At 39.7% G+C, this 20,786-nt stretch overlaps 1 protein-coding gene across 2 annotated transcripts in view; it reads right to left on the bottom strand.

Moving 5' to 3' along the window:
* LOC148833055 (5'-AMP-activated protein kinase subunit gamma-2-like) overlaps positions 1 to 20,316 on the bottom strand; it is a 124,578-nt gene extending 104,262 nt beyond the window's left edge. Inside the window, exon 1 of one of the 2 annotated variants that reach the window (XM_088919595.1) lies at positions 19,539 to 20,316. In XM_088919595.1, coding sequence (XP_088775721.1) covers positions 19,539 to 19,628 — 90 coding nt within the window. In that variant the 5' untranslated portion in view covers positions 19,629 to 20,316. The remainder of the gene's footprint in view (positions 1 to 19,538) is intronic. The other variant, XM_088919594.1, reaches the window with a different exon arrangement.
* Between the last annotated feature and the right edge of the window lie 470 nt (positions 20,317 to 20,786).

The following is a 20,786-nucleotide window of genomic DNA, read 5'->3' as shown; positions in this document are numbered from 1 at the left end:
AGACTGAGAAAAACGCGGCTCTGGACCACAACCAAGACCAACGCTGATCTCCATGGGAAAAGATTTAATTGGGGTGCTGTATTATTTTATTAGGCTACCTTAACCATGAAACAGCCATCATCACAGTGATACAGTAGTGATAGATAGCCGTAATAAGTAGATATGTCCTCCTGTTGTTCTCCTTAGTAGTGCTTAAACTCCAAAATGGATCACAACACGACTGCCTGGATGAGCCAACTTGTTTCTATTAAACTTTTACCTTTAAAAACACAAATCTCGCATCTTAAAACGAAAGAACCCCCATCTTCGACTGAATTTCTGTCAGGTTCCAGCTCATACAGCTAAGTGCTGTGAGGCAAGGACGACACCTTAAATGTCGACTGCCAGAAAGATGACACCATTGCTGTAGCTAGCACTATTTATTTCCATCCAGTCATCCATCATCTAACCACTTTATCCAATTCAGGGAAGCAGGGGAGATGGAGCCTATCCTGGCAAGCAACGAGCGCAAAGCAGGATACACCCCGGACAGGACACCAGCCCACTATAGGGCACACACAGACAGATGTACACACTCACACCCGGACCAATTTTCCAAGAAGCCAGGTAGCCTACCAGTATGTCTTTGGAATGTGGGAAGAAACCGGAGCACCTGGAGAAAATCCACACAAACGCAGGAAGAACATACAAACTCTATGCAGCAACCCAGAAAGTGAACCTATGGCCCCAGTGCTTGCAAGGCATTAATACTAACCACTTCACCATTGCCACCCCACTATTTCTTTTATTTACTGTTTATTACTGTTTATTACCGTACCTTTATTTACTATATCTCTTGCAGTAAATGCCCGGCCATCTACATTGGAGAAACAGGAAGGAGACTCAGAGACCGCTTCAGAGAACACGTCAGGGCTGTGAACATTAAAGAGCTCTCCAAGCCCATTGTTTCTCATTTCACCTCTGACGGCCACGACCACTCTAATCTCTCCGTCTGTGTTCTCAAAGACAGTTTTCCGAACTCATACATCAGAAAGACCACCGAAACCAAAATTATTCTGCAGCTAGGATCACACATCCTCCCTTCTCTTAACGACAGACTACTGTTCTTTTAAATTTTCTCCATTCATTGGAAGTTTCATTCAGACCTCTCTGCACCCATTCTGACTTCACACCTCTTGATTGACCTCTCTTTCTGTCCCCTACTCCCGCCTCTCTCTCCTCCTCCCTCCCAGCCTTTGTTCTCCCGCTACTTTACCTTTGCCTACCGCCCTGTCTCTCTCACACCTGAAGAAGGCTCCACGGCCGAAACGTTGTGTTCTTTCTTCTTTTTTTCAGCATGGAATAAACCTATTACTTGTTCCTTTGCAGCCTACGCATGCTGACGCAGCTACCCACCTGAATTTCTTTTATCTAGCACTATTTATTTAATAAAACACATCTCAGATTTTGAAGACAACTCAAGTGACTCTCCCTTTAGGAGAAGACTTCCTTAGGATGCATCGTTACAGAGAATGAATGTTCTCTGTATCAAACGTTTCACAGCAACAAGCGGAATAATCCAGGATTCTAGAAAGCGTGCCCTTTGTACATCTATGTTCCTTCTTGCTTTGCCACTTCTTCTGAGATAATTATAGGGGGTGACTATGAAACATTAAAGGATTACATTGACATCATTCATTTTCAATATAATTACATAATTATACATAAAAAAGAAAAATACATAATTATTAAATGTTGATATGATCTTTCACTTTTTAATTAATGAATGTTGGAAAAAAATCAACATTTGATGCATGCCTGTACTTTTCTTACTACATTTTTTGCTACAGTTCATCAATGGCATGAATACCTCAGGAGAGTACAGCATGTCCAAAAGCTGCTTAGAGAAGTTACATATAAAAATAAGTACTACTGTTCTTTTCAAAATTACAAATGGATTTTTGCAGTATATGCCCAAAGGTCAAATATAAATTAAAAAGACAGACGCAGAAGGCAATATGCATATCCTAAGTCTTAAAACGCTTAAACCCTTGTGGTATACAGTAATTATACATTTTCTGATGCTATTGGAATCGATTCCAAACTGTACCAGAGATTTAAAGGGGTAATAGATGCACCAAGGAACAGTAAAAAAAAAAAACAACTATAAAAATATTCATAAATCGAGCAAGAACACAAGCTCTAAAACAAGGAGAGACCATTTGGCCGATCCTGCTTGTTTAGTTGCCTGCTATTGAATAATTGATCTGGAGTCTCCCCAGCCATTTCATGACAGAATCATAATACCAATTTTGTCATCATGGCTGATTAACATTCCAGACCCCAAACAAACCATGATGTAAAATGGTGTCTCTCGTTCCATTATTGCAATGCACTTTCCCCATATGTGCATGCGTACCACATAATTTCATCTTGTGTCCTCTCCTTAATGCAACTGTTGAATTAATGTCTAATTTGAGGATTGTGAATACTTGTATTGAGTCTCCTTGCTTTTCTCTGGATTCCAGACCAGCAATACATTTTTGTGAAACACATTCACCAAAACAGTATTTAATATTCTACATGAGGGCTTACATTGAGGCCTGATGCATTATACATTTTTTAACATAATATCTTTGGGTTTAAAAGGTAAGCTTTTAAATATAAATCCTAACATTTTGTTTGCCTCTTTTAGTGCTTATCCACACGGCTTAGAACACTGGTTACCAAGTCTGGTGCTGAGTGACTTTGCTCCAGCTAAGCTGTTAATCAGTGGTGATAACCGATGCCTTTCAACGATCTACATGCTTCTTTACGTTTAGCTTACCTGTTTTTTGCACTTGGCTCTCTGCCTTCACAATACTATACTTCCCAAGTTGTTTTTTTTCCTAAAATAGCTTGCATGCAGAACTGGGTAAAATCTCCACAACCTGTTTCTTAAACATTCACACCTCTCAACAGGCAATTTCTGATGAACAGACACAGCAAGGTATCAAATTCTCCCGTCATCAGTGTTTCGTTTCCTTCCACCAAGTTCCAATTAGTTACTCCTCAGCTGATGCCCCTCAAATGAGGGCAGTGCTGAAACCCAGGAATGGGACAGGGGCGATTCCAATTAACAATCCCGTTGAACTCTTCCAAGAGCTGAAAGCAATTTGGAAAGGGGCACCTGAAATAGAAACCTGAGATCAATAGCCCTGCAGTGAAGGCATCGACTGGAACACAAGCCAGCAGACAGAGGGGTCTCCCAGGACAAGGGCTGGGATTCACTGGTCTAGGAGCTCCATGTTACACTCTGCACTTGTCTACAGTACATTAAAAGTCACCTGCCAAGTGTTTGCTTTGCACTTTCCTGACATTCTTCATGGGGAACATCTGTGTGGCTTCTCTTCATTCTTCATTTAGCAGTTCACAGATCGGTGGATCCCTTTTTTAATTATGAGTTGCCCTCATAACCAAAACTTTTACATTTTAACTTCTACCAGTTACAAAAGAGATTTAAAGCAGAGGTCAGGTCTTAGAATGTCGACTGTAGTTGGATAGGCACTACTATTAAACCTATGGGCTTTTGAAAGGGATAAATAATTTCCAAATACTTGTGGATTTACCTACAGTAACTGTAATGAACTTCCAAAAGAGACTGTGTAACGTATGTCCACCTGCCCATCAAACAAGATCATAGGTCTGTTTGGGAACCTACTCAAATATTCTTTCAATTCAAATGGAATTACTTTATAAAATTGTTTATCTTAACATATGGTTAGTTTGATTTGGCAATGATGTATTTTTTCAGGAAGCGTGTGCTTTTCCATCCAAGTACCACTGAAGTTCACGGTGTCAGTATCTTTTTTTCCCTTTTATAGACAACTCAAGGCACATGTCCCAGAATTTACTACAGTTAAGGTAAATATAATAAAACAAGGACATTACCTACTGTACTTTGCAAAACCTTACAGTCTCTTGAATTGTGTCTAAGGTTTTTAGAATTTTCTTTAATAGTCCTCCTCTTCCCTTTTGTCTGTGATCTTAGCAGCATTTTAAGAAGAAAATGAGGATCTATGGTCCTAACATACATCCCTGTGGAACTCCACTACACTAAGTCTTTAGCACTTATCTGTGCTGTATGTTTCCTGTCAATTTACCAGTTTGCCATCCAAATGCATGCATTACTATTACATTACAACAATAATAATAATGATTATTATTATTATTGTCTAACCTGATCCATAACCATCCTAACAACAAAGGCAGACTACTTCCCAAATGTGTCTATCATTATTTTATGTTACATTTAAGTGCAGTATTTGTAATACCAAAGATGAACTTTATTAGCTGGGAGCTTGCAGATACGCTTAATTGATAAAAACAAGAAAAGAAGACAGAAAACTGCCATAAAATCACTTTGTTTCCCCAAGAGAAACACAGCACCAGACATTTGTGCTTCCCAGTGGTCACAACATAATACTGAGAGCTGTTTTTTTCATGCATGTCTATGAATGTGATACCAGTCATTTACTGCAAATCCAGGACTGAGCTTCACAATCAGAGGGAATATGTAGTGATGAAGGTTATAAATTGCTGCTGAAATCACTTTGAATGAAGGCAACCACAGACCAAAAGAACAATGTCAGATGTGGCCGCCAGCCCCTGCCAGCTACGAGCTAAAAGCAATCGTTGTTTTCTGCTGTAACATGATGAGGGTATTTCAACCAGCCATGTTGCCAAGCATGGGGTAACTGCTTGTCAAATCACAAAGCAGCAGCCGGGAGTTACAGTCTGCTGCAGGGAGGAGTTTGACATGTACTTTTGGGAAAAAGAAAGCGAGTTTCACAGAAATTCAATCTGGACTGTGGATATTGCAGAATCCAAAGCGGTACTGCATGTCTGCGCATTGCCATTTCATGAGCATTCTGATGTTCCTAAGGATTCAACCTTAGAAAGAAGTGCGGCCTCCTTCTCTACATTGGCCAGCGTCCAAAGACAACCGAGAGCTGCAAGATGGGATTCTGTTACTTTGATAGAAGAATCACTCAGAGCAATTGGAGACAGACCTATAGACTCAATTAGTACAACTGAAAAAGGCACAGCATTAGAAAGCCTTTATAGCATTATGGAACAATAGGAATGTTTTACACCTTCACTTCTTGCATAGAAGGGCATTATTGCAATAAAGGATTACTGCAGTGAAGACTGTTTCCAGACATACACCTTCCTATTTTGCTTTGTGGAATAAGGCATAAGGGAGTTAACCGTTATCTAGGATAACTGGAATGCAAAAAATACTGTAGCCTCTTAGCTTTACCCTTTAAAAGAGATTAAAAAAATGCAGTGCAGCTATTCTCCTTTTGGATATGCTCCTGGACTTCTCCATTTTGCATGTTTTTTTTTAAAAAAAGTCTCAACATAATGGATTACAACACTTTTGTGGGTTTTTCAAAAATGTAAATATTTTTTCTCTTTATCTTTTCCATCAAAGTTACTTGTAGTGTAGGGCAGCACGTTGGCACAGTGGTTAGCATTGCTACCTCACAGCGCTGAAGTACTGGGCTCAATCCCAGACAGACATGGGGTGCTGTCTGCTTAGAGTTTGTATGTTCTCCCCATGTTTGTGTGTGTTTCCTCCACAAGTCCAAAAATATACTGGGAGGTTAACTGGCCTCTGGGAAAACTGGCCCTGGTGTGAGTGCCTGTGTGTGTGTCTGCCCCGTGACAGACTGGCGTCCCATCCAAGGCGTACCCTGCCTTGCACCCCAAGCTGGTCTAGGCTCCATCTACTCTGTGACCCCGAGTTGGAAGAAGTGGGGAAAAAAATGGATGGATACAATGGTATTGAAATGATATGATAAAGAAAAAAAGATGCAGAAGATATACAGTGCCTCGCAAAAGTATTCAACCCCCATCCTAAGGTGCCCCATTGTGAGAAATTGCAAAATGATATTAAAGGTTTAAAACTGTATGTATCCACAGTACACCCAGGATTATCCCAGTTTCAGCAAAATAAAATTTGCCTAGGAAAGCAAGACATGTACAAAAACATGCACATCCAGGTTTTATCACTAGAAATGTTCTCAAAATACTGAAAAATGAACATCTAGTCCACCAAATGGAAATGCTACAGTACACTCCTGTTCTCTCTGAAGGTGCTGAGCTTATCTGATTGCTTTCAGCATTTGATAAAACCGCTATAATCACAAGACACTACATGCTTAACCTTTGCAGTTTCAAGAAGCTATATGTTGCTTTCGTAACACAGGGAAAACAATGGGGAAAAAGTTCTCGGAAACAATAAATCTCAAAACTTGACTTAGTGATCAGGAATATCATTTCAGGCAAGCTTTTAACAGTATAACTGTTTGGTTATCTGATATTGTACAGTATCTGCCACTCCTAATATTGGATACAGAATACACCCACTGGCAGTGCTGAGAGACAAAAGCTGAAAAATACTAAATTACCGCATCAGAACTTACCATATTTGAACGGATGTCACAACTCTTTTTACCAAAGCCACATCAAAGCAGTTTCTGTTGTCTTTTCTAAGCAAAGACTGCACACCACGCACATTGTTACCCTCTTTAAAATCTATTTTTCTCTCTGTGAACTGTATGAATAACTAGGAAAAAGGTTACCGGCCAGATTTCACATCTAATATTTCACTCTGTGATTAAAGCATTGCAATCTGCCTCGATGGAACAGTTAGAAGCTCTGAAAAGGTCCGATACCTTCATGGGCTCAGAGACACACATTCCTGACAGATAGGTGCAAAACCCTCACATAGCTGTTATGCGTAATATCCCTTTCAGAGTTAAAAAACATGTGAAATAATGTTGGGAAATTTTATGAAGATTCCTAGATATTTTTCCTCAGAACAAAAATGCTCCTTATCTTCTTAAGCCAACCCTTAACATTTTAAAAGGTGGAGATCTAAAAGGGAGACAATACTAAAAAAAAAAAAGGAATTATTTTACCTTTTATGTGAACTTGAATTTATTTCAAGGCAAAGAAAATTTTACTTTTACTTGGGCGCTAAGATTTCAAAGCTCTCCTTTTACAAGTTTGTTTTACGATATGCAGGTGTTTTCTAGACAAGTACCTTGCCACTTCCAACGTTATTACAGTAATTCCTTAACATGGCTAATACATACACAGCTGCTCCATCAACGTGACCTTTTCATCTTCACAACACAAAATAAAAACGACAAAGCAAAATGTCTATTTAATTAAGAAACTGTGAACCTGTACTGTAATTTAGAAAACAATCATAATCTGATCAAACACCAAAGTATCCCCACCAGGGGTGGGTTCCTGACACTTCATGAAAAACGTCCTCATAAAGTGAAAGAGCATTCAATCCTTAAAGAGATTTGCAAAGCCTTCTGTAAAGAAAAACAAAGCCCATGGAGGTACCGACCTACAGTACAATCTGTTCCTCTGCTGGCGGCACTATTAATTCTCATTATCACAATACAGACAGTACTGGCAAGCATACAACAACCCTTAACTCCACGTTAAAACGTTCAAACATGCCAGTTACACAAGAAGGCACAGAACTAATACTAACTGGAGAAACAATGTCCAAACAGTTTAAAAAAATACTCCTATAAAATTTACACTTTTCTTCACTTTATTGCTCTATAAATACAGCGATAAAGAATCACATTACATGGAAAGTTTTGGCCTACCATCTACGGCACTTCGCACACTTTCTGTGAATGATAATACAAAGGTCAATGCCAGTGAGAGATTGTGTCAAATAACTGAATACAAAGAAAGGTATAAATACTAGGCTAACACATTATCTTAACAGAATACAATCAAAGTCCATAGTTTATAGCACTCAATCAATGGAGGTACAATACAGAAGCATACAGTATGCATGACTTCAGTACCACTTGCACTACCACGTATTTACAAAATAACATGCCAAAATGTCCTTTTTTTCTCTTGAATGTAACATGACATGATTAGGAGATGAACAGTCAACTACAAAGCTAAATGTAAATGATCAGAATTACGAGTGTACCAGTATCAGTACCTGGAGGCCTATAGCACTAGAAGGCAAAACAGCCTTATCATAGTCATACTGTGAATGCAATGATCTCCGTCCATATCAGAACATGTCCTTTAAGATAAATCTATTATTGTAAGATAACAGTGATTGCAATGCACTTGATATTTTGTGGTCACTTGAGCAGCTCATACAGTAGGTTTGCTCAATGTGCCAGCAAGCAACATCTGCCAAATATTTTTTAAGAAACAGATTTCTAAACATAACTATTCTCTTCACACATAAATCTAATATCCAGTTAGACCCCAAATTTGGCACTTAATCGATTCACTGATTAATACTGAAGATGCCTCTCAGCTTTTCTCTGGTCCCAACACGGATCTTATCCACTGTGTGATAGTACATACAGTGGTGTGAAAAAGTGTTTGCCCCCTTCCTGATTTCTTATTTTTTTGCATGTTTGTCACACTGAAATGTTTCAGATCATCAAACAAATTGAAATATTAGACAAAGATAACACAAGTAAACACAAAATGCAGTTTTTAAATGAAGGTTTTTATTATTAAGGGAAAAAAAAAATCCAAACCTATATGGCCCTGTGTGAAAAAATGATTGCCCCCTAAACCTAATAACTGGTTGGGCCACCCTTAGCAGCAACAACTGCAATCAAGCGTTTGCGATAACTGGCAATGAGTCTTTTACAGCGCTGTGGAGGAATTTTGGCCCACTCATCTTTGCAGAATTGTTGTAATTCAGCCACATTGGAGGGTTTTTGAGCCTTAACTGCTTTTTTAACGTCATGCCACAACATCTCAATCGGATTCAGGTCAGGACTTTGACTAGGCCACTCCAAAATCTTCATTTTGTTTTTCTTAAGCCATTCAGAGGTGGACTTGCTGGTGTGTTTTGGATCATTGTCCTGCTGCAGAACCCAAGTGCGCTTCAGCTTGAGGTCACGAACAGATGGCCGGACATTCTCCTTCAGGATTTTTTGGTAGACAGCAGAATTCATGGTTCCATTTACCACAGCAAGTCTTCCAGGTCCTGAAGCAGCAAAACAGCCCCAGACCATCACACTACCACCACCATATTTTACTGTTGGTATGATGTTCCTTTTCTGAAATGCTGTGTTACTTTTACGCCAGATGTAATGGGACACACACCTTCCAAAAAGTTCAACTTTTGTCTCGTCAGTCCACAGAGTATTTTCCCAAAAGTCTTGGGGATCATCAAGATGTTTTCTGGCAAAACTGAGACGAGCCTTTGTGTTCTTTTTGCTCAGCAGTGGTTTTCGTCTTGGAACTCTGCCATGCAGGCCATTTTTGCCCAGTCTCTTTCTTATGGTGGAGTCATGAACACTGACCTTAACTGAGGCAAGTGAAGCCTGCAGTTCTTTGGATGTTGTTGTGGGGTTTTTGTGACCTCTTGGATGAGTCGTCGCTGCACTCTTGGGGTAATTTTGGTCGGCCGGCCACTCCTGGGAAGGTTCACCACTGTTCCATGTTTTCGCCATTTGTGGATAATGGCTCTCACTGTGGTTCGCTGGAGTCCCAAAGCTTTAGAAATGGCTTTATAACCTTTTCCAGACTGATAAATCTCAATTACTCTGTTTCTCATTTGTTTCTGAATTTCTTTATATCGCAGCATGATGTCTAGCTTTTGAGGATCTTTTGGTCTACTTCACTTTGTCAGGCAGGTCCTATTTAAGTGATTTCTTGATTGAAACAGGTGTGGCAGTAATCAGACCTGGGTGTGGCTAGAGAAATTGAACTCAGCTTTCCAAAGATGTGATTAACCACAGTTGATTTATGTTTTAACAGGGGGGGCAAACACTTTTTCACACAGGGCCATGTAGGTTTGGATTTTTTTTTCCCTTAATAATAAAAACCTTCATTTAAAAACTGCATTTTGTGTTTACTTGTGTTATCTTTGTCTAATATTTCAATTTGTTTGATGATCTGAAACATTTCAGTGTGACAAACATGCAAAAAAATAAGAAATCAGGAAGGGGGCAAACACTTTTTCACACCACTGTAGCTAGAGTCGGTCAAGGGACTGCACTCAGAGCAATAGCAGAACAGTACATTTCTAAGGCACACAGCACAGGTCAATTGTTTTGTACTTGCATTAACTGAGCCAAAGATTTTAAATTGATTTTCTAAACACTATGAACTTTTCTTAAACTCAGTCAGTGCTTAAACCTATCACGAACTGTTATTTGACTCTGTATGCAGAGTGCACCCCCCTAGATTGTGGGCACCCTGAAGTAATCAGCTTGTTGTCACAATGTGCTGCATTACACAACACATAAATACAGCCTCCAGTTCTGAGTGCAGCTTCAATAAACAAGCAAATCATGCCCCCGACGTTGGCAGTTGTCTGTACTGCCCCTCGTAAGCATCTCTAATTTTATATCCCTGAAAGAACCCGTTTGCCATTGTTTGGTATCAACGCTCTTAAGTTATATGAAGGTTCTAGATCTTGGTATAGTTAGTAAATCAGTTCAATTTGCAGATGTTAGTAAAATAGGAGGATTAGCCAGCACTGTAGAAACTCAAATGGAAATCCAGAAAGACTTAAAAAATTAAGACTGAAGGAGAGTAGTACATATAGGAAGCAGATATAAAACTGTAGTTTAAAAGTGGGGAAACACTAAAATTGAAAAAGCTAGGCAGGAAAGATTTAGATATCTCTGTTGACACCTTTGTCATCTTCTACACTATGTGGGAAAGCATGAAACTGGATGACAGAATTGTAGGATGTATACCAGATGTCAAAGAATATATTGCTGCTTTGGTATCTGTCCAGAGAAGAGTTGCCAGATACACTACCAGGCTTAAAGGAATGTACTACGCTACAGTCTGAAGTAACTAATTCTAATTTTCTTTATAGTTTTGATCAGACAAGCCTACAGGGGACCTGGCTCAAGCATTGAAAATTCTCAAAGGCCATGACAAGGTCAACCCCATGAACTTCGTCAGGACCGACTCTGACATGAGGGTCAGGGGACAGATTGGAACTATGGGGAAGTGCATTTAAAACTGAGGAAAGGAGGCACTTTTTACACAAAGGGTTATGCAGCTGGATGAAATCTGCACAACAATTAGCTACTACCAAATAAGTAAATTGGGCTCCATGTCCTCATTTGCGATATTTCTTATTCCTACACATGTAAAATGCTTAAGAGAGTACTTGCAGTATTAAGCAGCAACTTAGGGAATGCATATTTAGGCTCAAAGAAATACAGACTCGATCTAAGTGTGCAACCAACGACGCTAAACATTAAAGGGAAAAATGACAGAAAAAACCGACAGCTTTTCAAAAAACAGCAAGATGAATGTTGGTTATGTCTCTTAATTTCTAAGAGCACTTTCTTCAGATTTATGCATTTTCAATCAATGAAACGTTCCAGAGTTTCCAGCCTTTCGAAAGGACATAAGAACAGAATGACTGTGGTCTCAAAGATCAAACTATTCATCTCTCCAGATGGTATCAGATTCATCTTGTCGTTTCAAGGGAAGCTTTTAAGAGCCATTTAGGGGAAATCCTACTACATGGGTCAAATATACTGAGAGGAAGTGTTAAAATTATTAACTTTTTAAAGCCACCTCTTACGAAACAGGGGCCTTTTGGCATGCTTAAAGCAATTAATCCCAACTCGACATCCTTTCCATCCTCACTGATGTTTCCTCCTTTTCTAATCTTTCTGCACCTTGTTTACATACAAATCCTGGACATTTGCTGGATTTAATTGCCTTATGGAATAACTTGCTCCCCTCACCACTAGTCGTTCACAATTGAAAACCATGTTTCCATAAAGTATTTTACCAAGAGCACCTACCCTGAGCTCAAACCCCTTTTAGCTCCTCGATGATCCAGAAAGCTCCACCCTGTCACCCTACCCAGGAGAAGGGGAAACACCATATGTAACAGGGGAGCTGAAGGCAGTTAGGAGGGGATTTGTGAATATTTCCATTTTGCACGTGTTTTCCTTTTCCAATGGAAGGGAAGAAACTTTCCAGTTGCTATTGGAAACATTTATAAGCTTCTCTAAGGACACTGCCCTGTGAGCAGGGCTGCAGTGTGACAGACACGGATTAAGATTATGACAAAGAAGAGGTTTTATCCTGTTCATCTTCTGATCACATGCAATGGTGTCACAGTGTTGGTTACAGTAAAACTTCACCGGTCACTGAAAATAAAAACTGGGGATGTTGTGGAAACCTGCAATTAGCTTTCTGATGTCATGACATTGAATACACAAAAAAAACAAACAAACAGAAATATCAGTCTGTCAAATGCATGAACAGGTTTAGCATACATTTCAGATTGTCAGCCGACGCCTTTCCAGGTATTAAATATTTGTACTGAAAACAATGTGTAGAACAGCAGTAGGTTTTCTTGGCACCTGGTATACAAAACATTATAGGACTCCTAAAACCTTCTAAAAGGTTCACTAATGAACTGATCCTTCATTGTTTAGCTGTCCCAGGTGGAGCAGATACTTTGGATAATTAAACATTAGCTAGAGCAAAGACTTGCCATCACCCGGATGTCCAGGTGCCAAAGCTGTCCAACACTGGCGAAGACAGACAATGAAGTACAGGACAGGGGATACCGTCTTGGACATCAACAGGTTTTTCTCGGGTTCTTCCTCAATTTTAAAAATATTTTTTTACAGTTCATCAGACATTTTAAAGTGCATCCACATAGCTGGTACTACAGACATGTTTTCCCATGGTATGTTTACCAAGATTCTACAATTCACAACCATTCTGACAAGTAAATGCTATAAACTAGCCATACAATACAATGGAAAGATGCTCTAATAAATTGCTGAGAACATCCTTCCTGGAATTGAATAGGTGAAGGAGATGAGCTTGTATAGCTTTGTTCATATATTGATGTCGGTCTGTATTCAGTGTCAGAAAGGCTCTTTAGTTGAATTCTTTTTACAGAGCTACAGTATATTGAAATGCACAGCCTTGATTTAGACAAACACTGTTCTGACATAAAAACTCAACATGAAAAGAAGCAGATACAAAACCTGTTCATATCTGGTATGTTGTCCTTGTGCATCTAGCAGGGCTTCATGCAGAAAGTAAGGTAAAATAACAGAAAAACTGGACAATCCTCTCATTAATTAAATATGTAGATTTAAACATGACAGGGTTCAATATACAACAATATGAAAGATTAATATCACTGAACTGTTTGTTAGTATTTATTTTTAAAAATCTGTATGCACTGAGCATTAGTATGTTTTGCATATATCTAAAATCTCGCATTCAATTTAACTTTGTATCCTTTATTTGATGTCTGTTGAAACTATAGCTTCATGAGCTCATTCCAGAAACACCACATGGACCTCAGCAACAGTTACCAATCCAGACCTTACCCACGTCTAGAGCAGGGGTCTTCAGATTTCACTGGTTGAAAAAGCTCCTTTTCAAACACTCCCTCTCTGATGGATCACCCAGATTGAGTCTACTCAGCATTGCAACTGACAACAGGGTTGACACTACAGGTCACCGCTGAGACCATCACAAACACTCATCCGCTTTACAGACAGTTGGAGCAGTAAATGATTGGAATCTGTGGAATGCTGGATGCTAGTTAACGTTGAAAGCACTGTCAGCTGGAGAAGTCTTGTATAATTTGTAGTCTGATCTTGTCCGATCTTGGAATTAGCACTGGGATGGGAGACCTCCAAGGCAGCAAAGCCTTGCTGGAGACCCAGCAGATAGCAAAAACGTTCTGGACTAGAAGGTAATGTCCTTCAGATGGGACATGAAAGTGAGGTCCGAATATCTGCTGCTGAAAGAGTTGGGGGTGTTACCTCAGGTGTGCCGAGTAAGGATAATGCCATTGGAACTGGAATTTCCAACCATTCCCAATGGTTTTAGTGCATCTGAATTTAGAGGAGGGGTATGTGTGAAAATCATATACGTAAAATGGTTTCCTGCTAAGCTGAGATGAAGACTCAAATCTCATAAAATGAGGTGCCCATTGAGTCCAATGGAAAAAAAAAATCATGAAGGAAGCTGACTTGTTTATGTATCACAAGGGCTCAGGATCTGATTGGCAGTTATTGTTCTTGTACTTCCCTGTGTATTTTCACAGTGTTTCCGTTTCAGGTGTTTTTTTCCCTTCTTAAACTGGAAAAACCAAATTCTTTTCTTTGTTGTTTTTTCCCAAATGGGATTACTCGTGCATCTTGGATGTACCAGTAATACCGTAGATCAGATCACTGCTTGACCTTCACAGAGGCCCCAAGATCTTGCCTGTGTTGTAGCCCACACTCGTACTGTCTTACCTGCTTGGGGTTTGACACACTGTGCTCTTCACAGTGCTTTACAGCTGAGCTGGTCCTGAATGGAGGAGCAGCACATCTGTCGCACAAAGGTCACAGGCATCTAGAAAATCTCAGAGGCCGCAGTTGCATTGCAAGATTATGAAACCCTTCGGCAGCCAGGAGCAACAGGGACAGCCCAGGCTCGACCCGGCAACAGCTGGACCACAGAGCTCATGCCATGCTCTTACCAAGCACCATTGCAGGTCACAATTACACCAGAGAGCTACCGATATAAACTTTTTTGACATGTCGTATAATCAGAATGCATACAATTCCAGTATAGCGCCGAGACCAGGACCTCCACAAAGGTGGAAATGAAAGCTGAACTCTGTCAGTTCCTCAAGTGAAGCCAGTAAGTGCGTTACAACACATGGGGCCTAAGCAAAACTGAAGAAAAGGAATAACAGCGACAAGTTTACAAATCCATTGTACAAAAATGATTTTACCTACAATAATATAGTCAGTGCCAGCTGTGTAAATAATCGACGATGACAGTGTGTCATAGGTACTTCGGAATTCCACCTGGTAATTATATAAATCCGTACTTGAGGCTTGTCTGTGATGTGCAAAGTTTGGTATTTTGGAGAATAACATGTTTTGTAAACAGGGATGGATATGCAGCACTGTACTTTGAAAAATACACTGGCTGTGTGTTTTATCATAAACACAAGACAGGAAAAAAAAGATTACCTTAAATGGTACAGTACTTGTGCACCATTTTACTGGCTACCGCAATGCATAGTACTGTCACATAGGCACCTACTTGACAAAATTACTGGGAATGCTTGTCTTGCAATACAAGGGAGCAACGTGAACGACTGAAATGAAAATTCAGTCTTGAAATGAAATGAATGTTCACTTTTGCTGAAATGCTCAGTCTTTTAGTTTTGTTCCGGTGCTGGCTTTTTAACCACCATTATGCTCACTGGAAGATAGTAACTATCTGAAGTCAAATTAATGGCAGAAACTGGTCTATGTGTTTCTTTGTGGGGGGGGCAGGTTTCCAGAATTCTTAAATGTATCCTTTGTTAGGAGAGGCCATGCTAAGCTGACACTTTTTATGAGCTTTTGGTTCCCTCATAATGTGTTGAACTACTGTATAAACCAAACTGAATCATGATAACTGAAAACCAAACTGATGACTATGAAATACAAGACATAATAGCTACTTAGCACTGTGTAACTGCAGTCCTAATCCGAACACATATAAAGTAAAAATGCATTCACCCCAGCAACAATATCATCAAAAATATTGTGGATACTTGAGCATACATTGCATCCACAAAGATGGTACTTGTATTGTTATATACACTGGTGTACAAAAATGAGTCTATAATATATGAAACAAGGGAAAAAATGGCTAAACATCACCAATTTCAGCTTAGTTCGTAAGAAATGCGTGTCTTCTCTGCAGAACACACAAATGCCACACTGACTTTCTCCACAATTTGTGTTCTGACCACTTTTTGCTTTCTTTTGCTCCCCTCTACTGGGATTTGAAAACTGGCTGTGCTAGAACAGTGTGTGGGTACAAATTTGAGGAAATACTCCCACAGACGCAGCAAATGCCGACAACGTGACAGACATTGTGGGAACATCTTCTCTGGGCATTTTTTTTTTTTTTAAATCTGAAGGACCACAAATCTTTGATTTGGGTTTCCATCCACCCCTTATGGAGTTTGCTTCTGGCAGAGTAAAATCAGTAAACAAAAAGAGAATGAGAGTTAATTGAAAGTCTCCCTTTCCATCCAACTCCACAATGTGCAGCTCAATATAAAATTTTAACGACTGTATATCTATCTATACAGTACATATCTGACAAACATGTGATGCGTGTGCAAAAACACAAAGGTTATCGAGAAGGTTCCTACACAGATCAAGTGTACACAGCCACCTCTTATAAAGTCTTCAAAGCACTCCCTGGGGTCTCACGAGATAGAAACCGTGCAGATTCCAAAGCGTTCCAAGGTCACATGGCGATGAAAGCTGGGGGCTACAGAAATAGTGCATTTATAGCTAGGGCTAAGCACGGATGAGCTTCTATCACCTCTTAGGCCTCCTTTAACTCTTCGGGTATTTGGATGCTTTGCACAGCTGAAGGAAAGTTAGCGTACTGTAGTAAGCACCGAGAAATAATGCGTAGCGGTCACACTATAGAAAACTAACTTCATACTGTATAAATCGGCACAACCGACAAAATAAAACGCGTAATGGAACTGACCGCAGAACTTGTACAAAGAGAAACGGTCAAAATGCTGAGCAGGACACTGCTACTATCTGGCCAAACAAAATTTGGAATAAACCCAACAATCTTTCACTGGACAAACACCGACTTTTGCTCATTGCAAGAGTAATAAAAAGGACATGATTTAGAGCAGGAGGTAGGCAACTACAGTCCTTGAGCTTTTCCAGGAAGTTTGCAATTAGTTACTGATTAAGACCTTAAAAAGGTAGGTGATTTAACTTTTCTAGATAATTAGTCAATTGAGTAATTAAGATAAGGGAACCTTTGTTTCTCAATACCTAGATTTGTCCAATCCTGTTTTCGACTGCTATACCACACATTCCTTATTTTGCAGAGCAGAATGTGAAACGGAATTTCGGATTTGCTGCTGGGGCTGCTTCTTCTCTCAGAAGTTTAATCCTAAAGGAACGGCTCTGTGAAATTAGTCAGAAGGCCTGAATACTTATGGTGGCGCAGAGTTTCACAAATTTGTTTATGCCAGAGAATGATCAAATTAAGGTTAAGCACCATCTTTTTATATATATATATATTTTCCCTGTGTATTCTGGATAATAAATACAGCAACTTTTAATGAAAACATCATGGGGCTTTTTAACACAACATGTTTAATAGATTTTAAATTTCTGAATGTGATTGATTTCTTGTTTCCAATGCAGAAATGTGTTGTAGTCTAGCTGTGTGATGTACAGTACTTTCATGCCCCACTTAACAAAAGCAAAGACTAAATCCATACTTCTATCCAAACAATAAAGCTGCTAAAATATCTTTTTAAAGTGTTAGTTAACATAATATAAACGTAGGAATGCACATTTTAAGGACAGACATTGCTGGCGGACAGCAGTAAGAACCGTTATCTACAGTGATACAGCAAAGTCTCAGTGAAAGTCTCGGTGGTAAGCAATTTTTTCTTATTTTGACGTATGGGGGTCATTATCTCCCAATAATAACTTATAATATTCAGACCTAATAAATAAATAAAACTGTCAAATAAATGTTTTCTTGATATCCATTCATTCGTCTTCGAACCTCTTCATCCAATTCAGGGTTGAGGGAGAGCCAGAGACTATCCTGGCCAGCGACAGGCACAAGGCAGGATACACTCTGGACAGGACATCAGTCCATCACAGGGCACATACAGATAGAGATACGCACACACTAGCGCCAGGGCCAAATATCCCAAAAGCCGATTAACATACCATTATGTCTTTAGACTGTGGGAGGAAACTGGAGCACCGGGAAGGAATCCTATCCAGATAAACTCCATGCAGATACAGCAGCATCCTGAGAACTGAACGCAGAGCTGCAAGGCTGCAATGCCAACCACAGGGCCTTTTGTTCCCTTTTTTTGACATCTATAAACCAAACTCTTTAATTCCAACTGTATAGGAAATAAGATCAACTGATATCCCACTGTGACCTGGACCAAATCAAAACATCAATCCAACCTGCCACTCACCAATGGAAAAAACTAATAAACTTCATGGCAGCCCCGATTGTCAAAGACTTCTTGGCGTTACCCAGTGGAAACCCACAATCAAGTACTGAGCCGATTATCTGTGATCAGCAAGCGAGTCAAAGATCTGTCTTGAATTTTGCTTTAACTTGGTCTGTACTGAACACTCAACAAAGCACAGACTTAGGAGGAATGGACTTATTTGGGGGGGGGGGTACAATTCACTTTAAGTTAACTTGATTGAAGAACAAAAAAGGCACATGATGTTTTGTATAAAGAAAAAGGGGGGGGGGGGAAGTCTGTGAATAATTGGTCTGATAAAATCAAAATAATTCCACCAATTAATAATTTTTGCTATATTATATTAATAAGTCATTGGTATTTCATATATGATTACTGTACCTTGTTCTATTTTGCCTAGGAAAAGACATTTGGATTCTAGTCAGGTAGAGGATGCGTTTTAAGTGCACTTTACTGCAAACGGCCATGGTGGCCTTGAGCGGTCCGAATTTGTGTCGTCAGCTCAAATTCTCTTACAAAAAGGCTTCTCGGTGGGTTGTACACGTTTTGGGTTTTCCTTAGATACATTTGCACTTACCAAGGCTCTTTTGAAAACTGACCGAACACACAGTACTGATCCGCAATTCTTCAACGCCATCCTTCAAATACACGAATCATAAAACACCGACTCACCAATCCGTGCTCGCACTTGAATACAGTTTTAATTAAAACTGTTTAGCAAAGCCAAAGAGCCCATCAATATTACCTCGGACAACATTTCTAACACAAAAGTGCATACTGTGTGCGAGTGTGAAGATTTATAACGAAACAGGACATATTAAAACCCATCACCGTCGTCACCGCTTGTCCATCACAAAATCAAAGCTGGGCAAATATTTTTCACTCCTTTTCTCCAGAATACAGGCACTCGCAAACAACATTTACTTACTGTAGCGAGATTTGTTTGCCGAATAACCAGAAACCAAAATGAATAGCAGTAAGAAACTAATATTTACATCCACATAGTTTAAATCAACAGTATTGCATGATATTCTGAGTAGAAAACAAACCAAATCAACTGAGCGCAGTTGTTTACTAACAGACTGGCGGCATTTGCAGGCGTTCAATGTTCTCAAAATACAAAATGCCCCAGAAAATGCCGTAATTAGCAGCAAATTATGATCAATAAGATGCATGTTTTTTTTTATTATTGGCATCCAATATGCGCCATTAGATCAAGCTGAAAGGTATTACGTTAGCGAAAAGGAAGGACTCTTGTCCAAATCAACTAAATGCGGTGAAAATCTCTTCACAAACAATATATTGCAACATCCTTCCAGCCACAGCCCCGCCCACTTTTCTTTGCTCAACTTAACTTTATAACGTAACAGCAACAAAACATTAGATGATAACCACGATGATCAAATATGATCATAATAATAGGTTCACATTATTACAGTTTATATCTTGACACACAATTTAAGCATCGTAAACTTACCGGCATGTTAAGCCGAAGTGTTCTCTTCTTCTGCTTTGAATTCTTCTTTACATCTTTCTTCTTCTTAGTGTCCATCGCTGTGCTCCCCATCGTTGTTTTTTTTTTTTACTGTTTTAAGTTGGGGGTTTTTCTCCCCTCCCGGCAAGCACTAACTCGGTAAACTCAGTCCCGGTAGAAACAAGTATGTTGACTGCTATCAAGATGTGAGGAGCGGTAACACAACAATTGCAATCGGCACATTCATCCACTCCGGTCCAAAAGGGTTTATTTTGTTATTCGCTGTTGAATTCCGCTTCGGCAAAACTAATACGCAAAAGCTCTTCGCAAATGCGCTGTCATTGTTGTTGCATTGATTACCAATGTGGCGCACACAGCACTACGCACCACTCCTGCAATCACAAAATCAGAGATCCTGTCCGTACCCCGAATCCCTTGCAATATACCTGGTGTACATTGCATGTGGGGGAAAAAAAGGGAGGTGTGTGTGCTTCAGCTATGCATAGCACGCTGCTGCTCTCAGAGCGCAAGCCCAGCGCTTCCACATGGAGCTTAAAACGAAAACAAGCTGCTGTAGTACAACTGAATTCCGTTCAGCATGAAGTACAAAAAAAAAACCTATTTTAGCTAACCACACTTTCACACTCGACAACTTTCAGAAAGCTGGCTGGTTTAACCCAGCCCACGGAAGGGAATGCGATTCCATATCTACAGGTTTGAGGGGGAAGAATCGCGCAACGTGACCGAATACCGATCTGGTGCTGGAGAACGTGCCAACGGGGCAAGCGTGGATCGGGCTATATATATATAGTGCTCAACTCAAATCACATGTCTGTGTTTATGTTCCGAAATGCCTCTATACAGCACTTCCTCTTCCCAGTGCAAGACAGCAAAACCAGAGAAAGTAAAAAAAAATTAGTAACTTGCTCTGCCTTCTTGCCTAAGGCGGGTTATGTCAACACCTCAAATTATTCCTTAATGTTATGCAATTAATTCGCTGACAGTGCGGAAAGCAAGTTTAACCACACAAGGTGGCGCAGATATAGGCTTGAAAGTAGGCGTAGGTTTTGTCTTTAAAGGCGTTGTTTTGGGTCGCTTTGCATCTTTAAACAAAAGGCAATCTTCTGAAATAATGGGTAGCCGGAGAAAAAGCTGTTGTATATGAGCAAATAATCGATTTTATAAAGGGGGCGTGTGGCAATTGAAAAGATACTTGTTAATAAAAGTACCCCTGCCTATAATTAATTATAT

Source organism: Atractosteus spatula, chromosome 6 (assembly GCF_055471065.1).
Source record: "Atractosteus spatula isolate fAtrSpa1 chromosome 6, fAtrSpa1.hap1, whole genome shotgun sequence".
Lineage (NCBI taxonomy): Eukaryota > Metazoa > Chordata > Actinopteri > Semionotiformes > Lepisosteidae > Atractosteus > Atractosteus spatula.
This window is presented reverse-complemented; position numbering and strand designations above follow the sequence as displayed.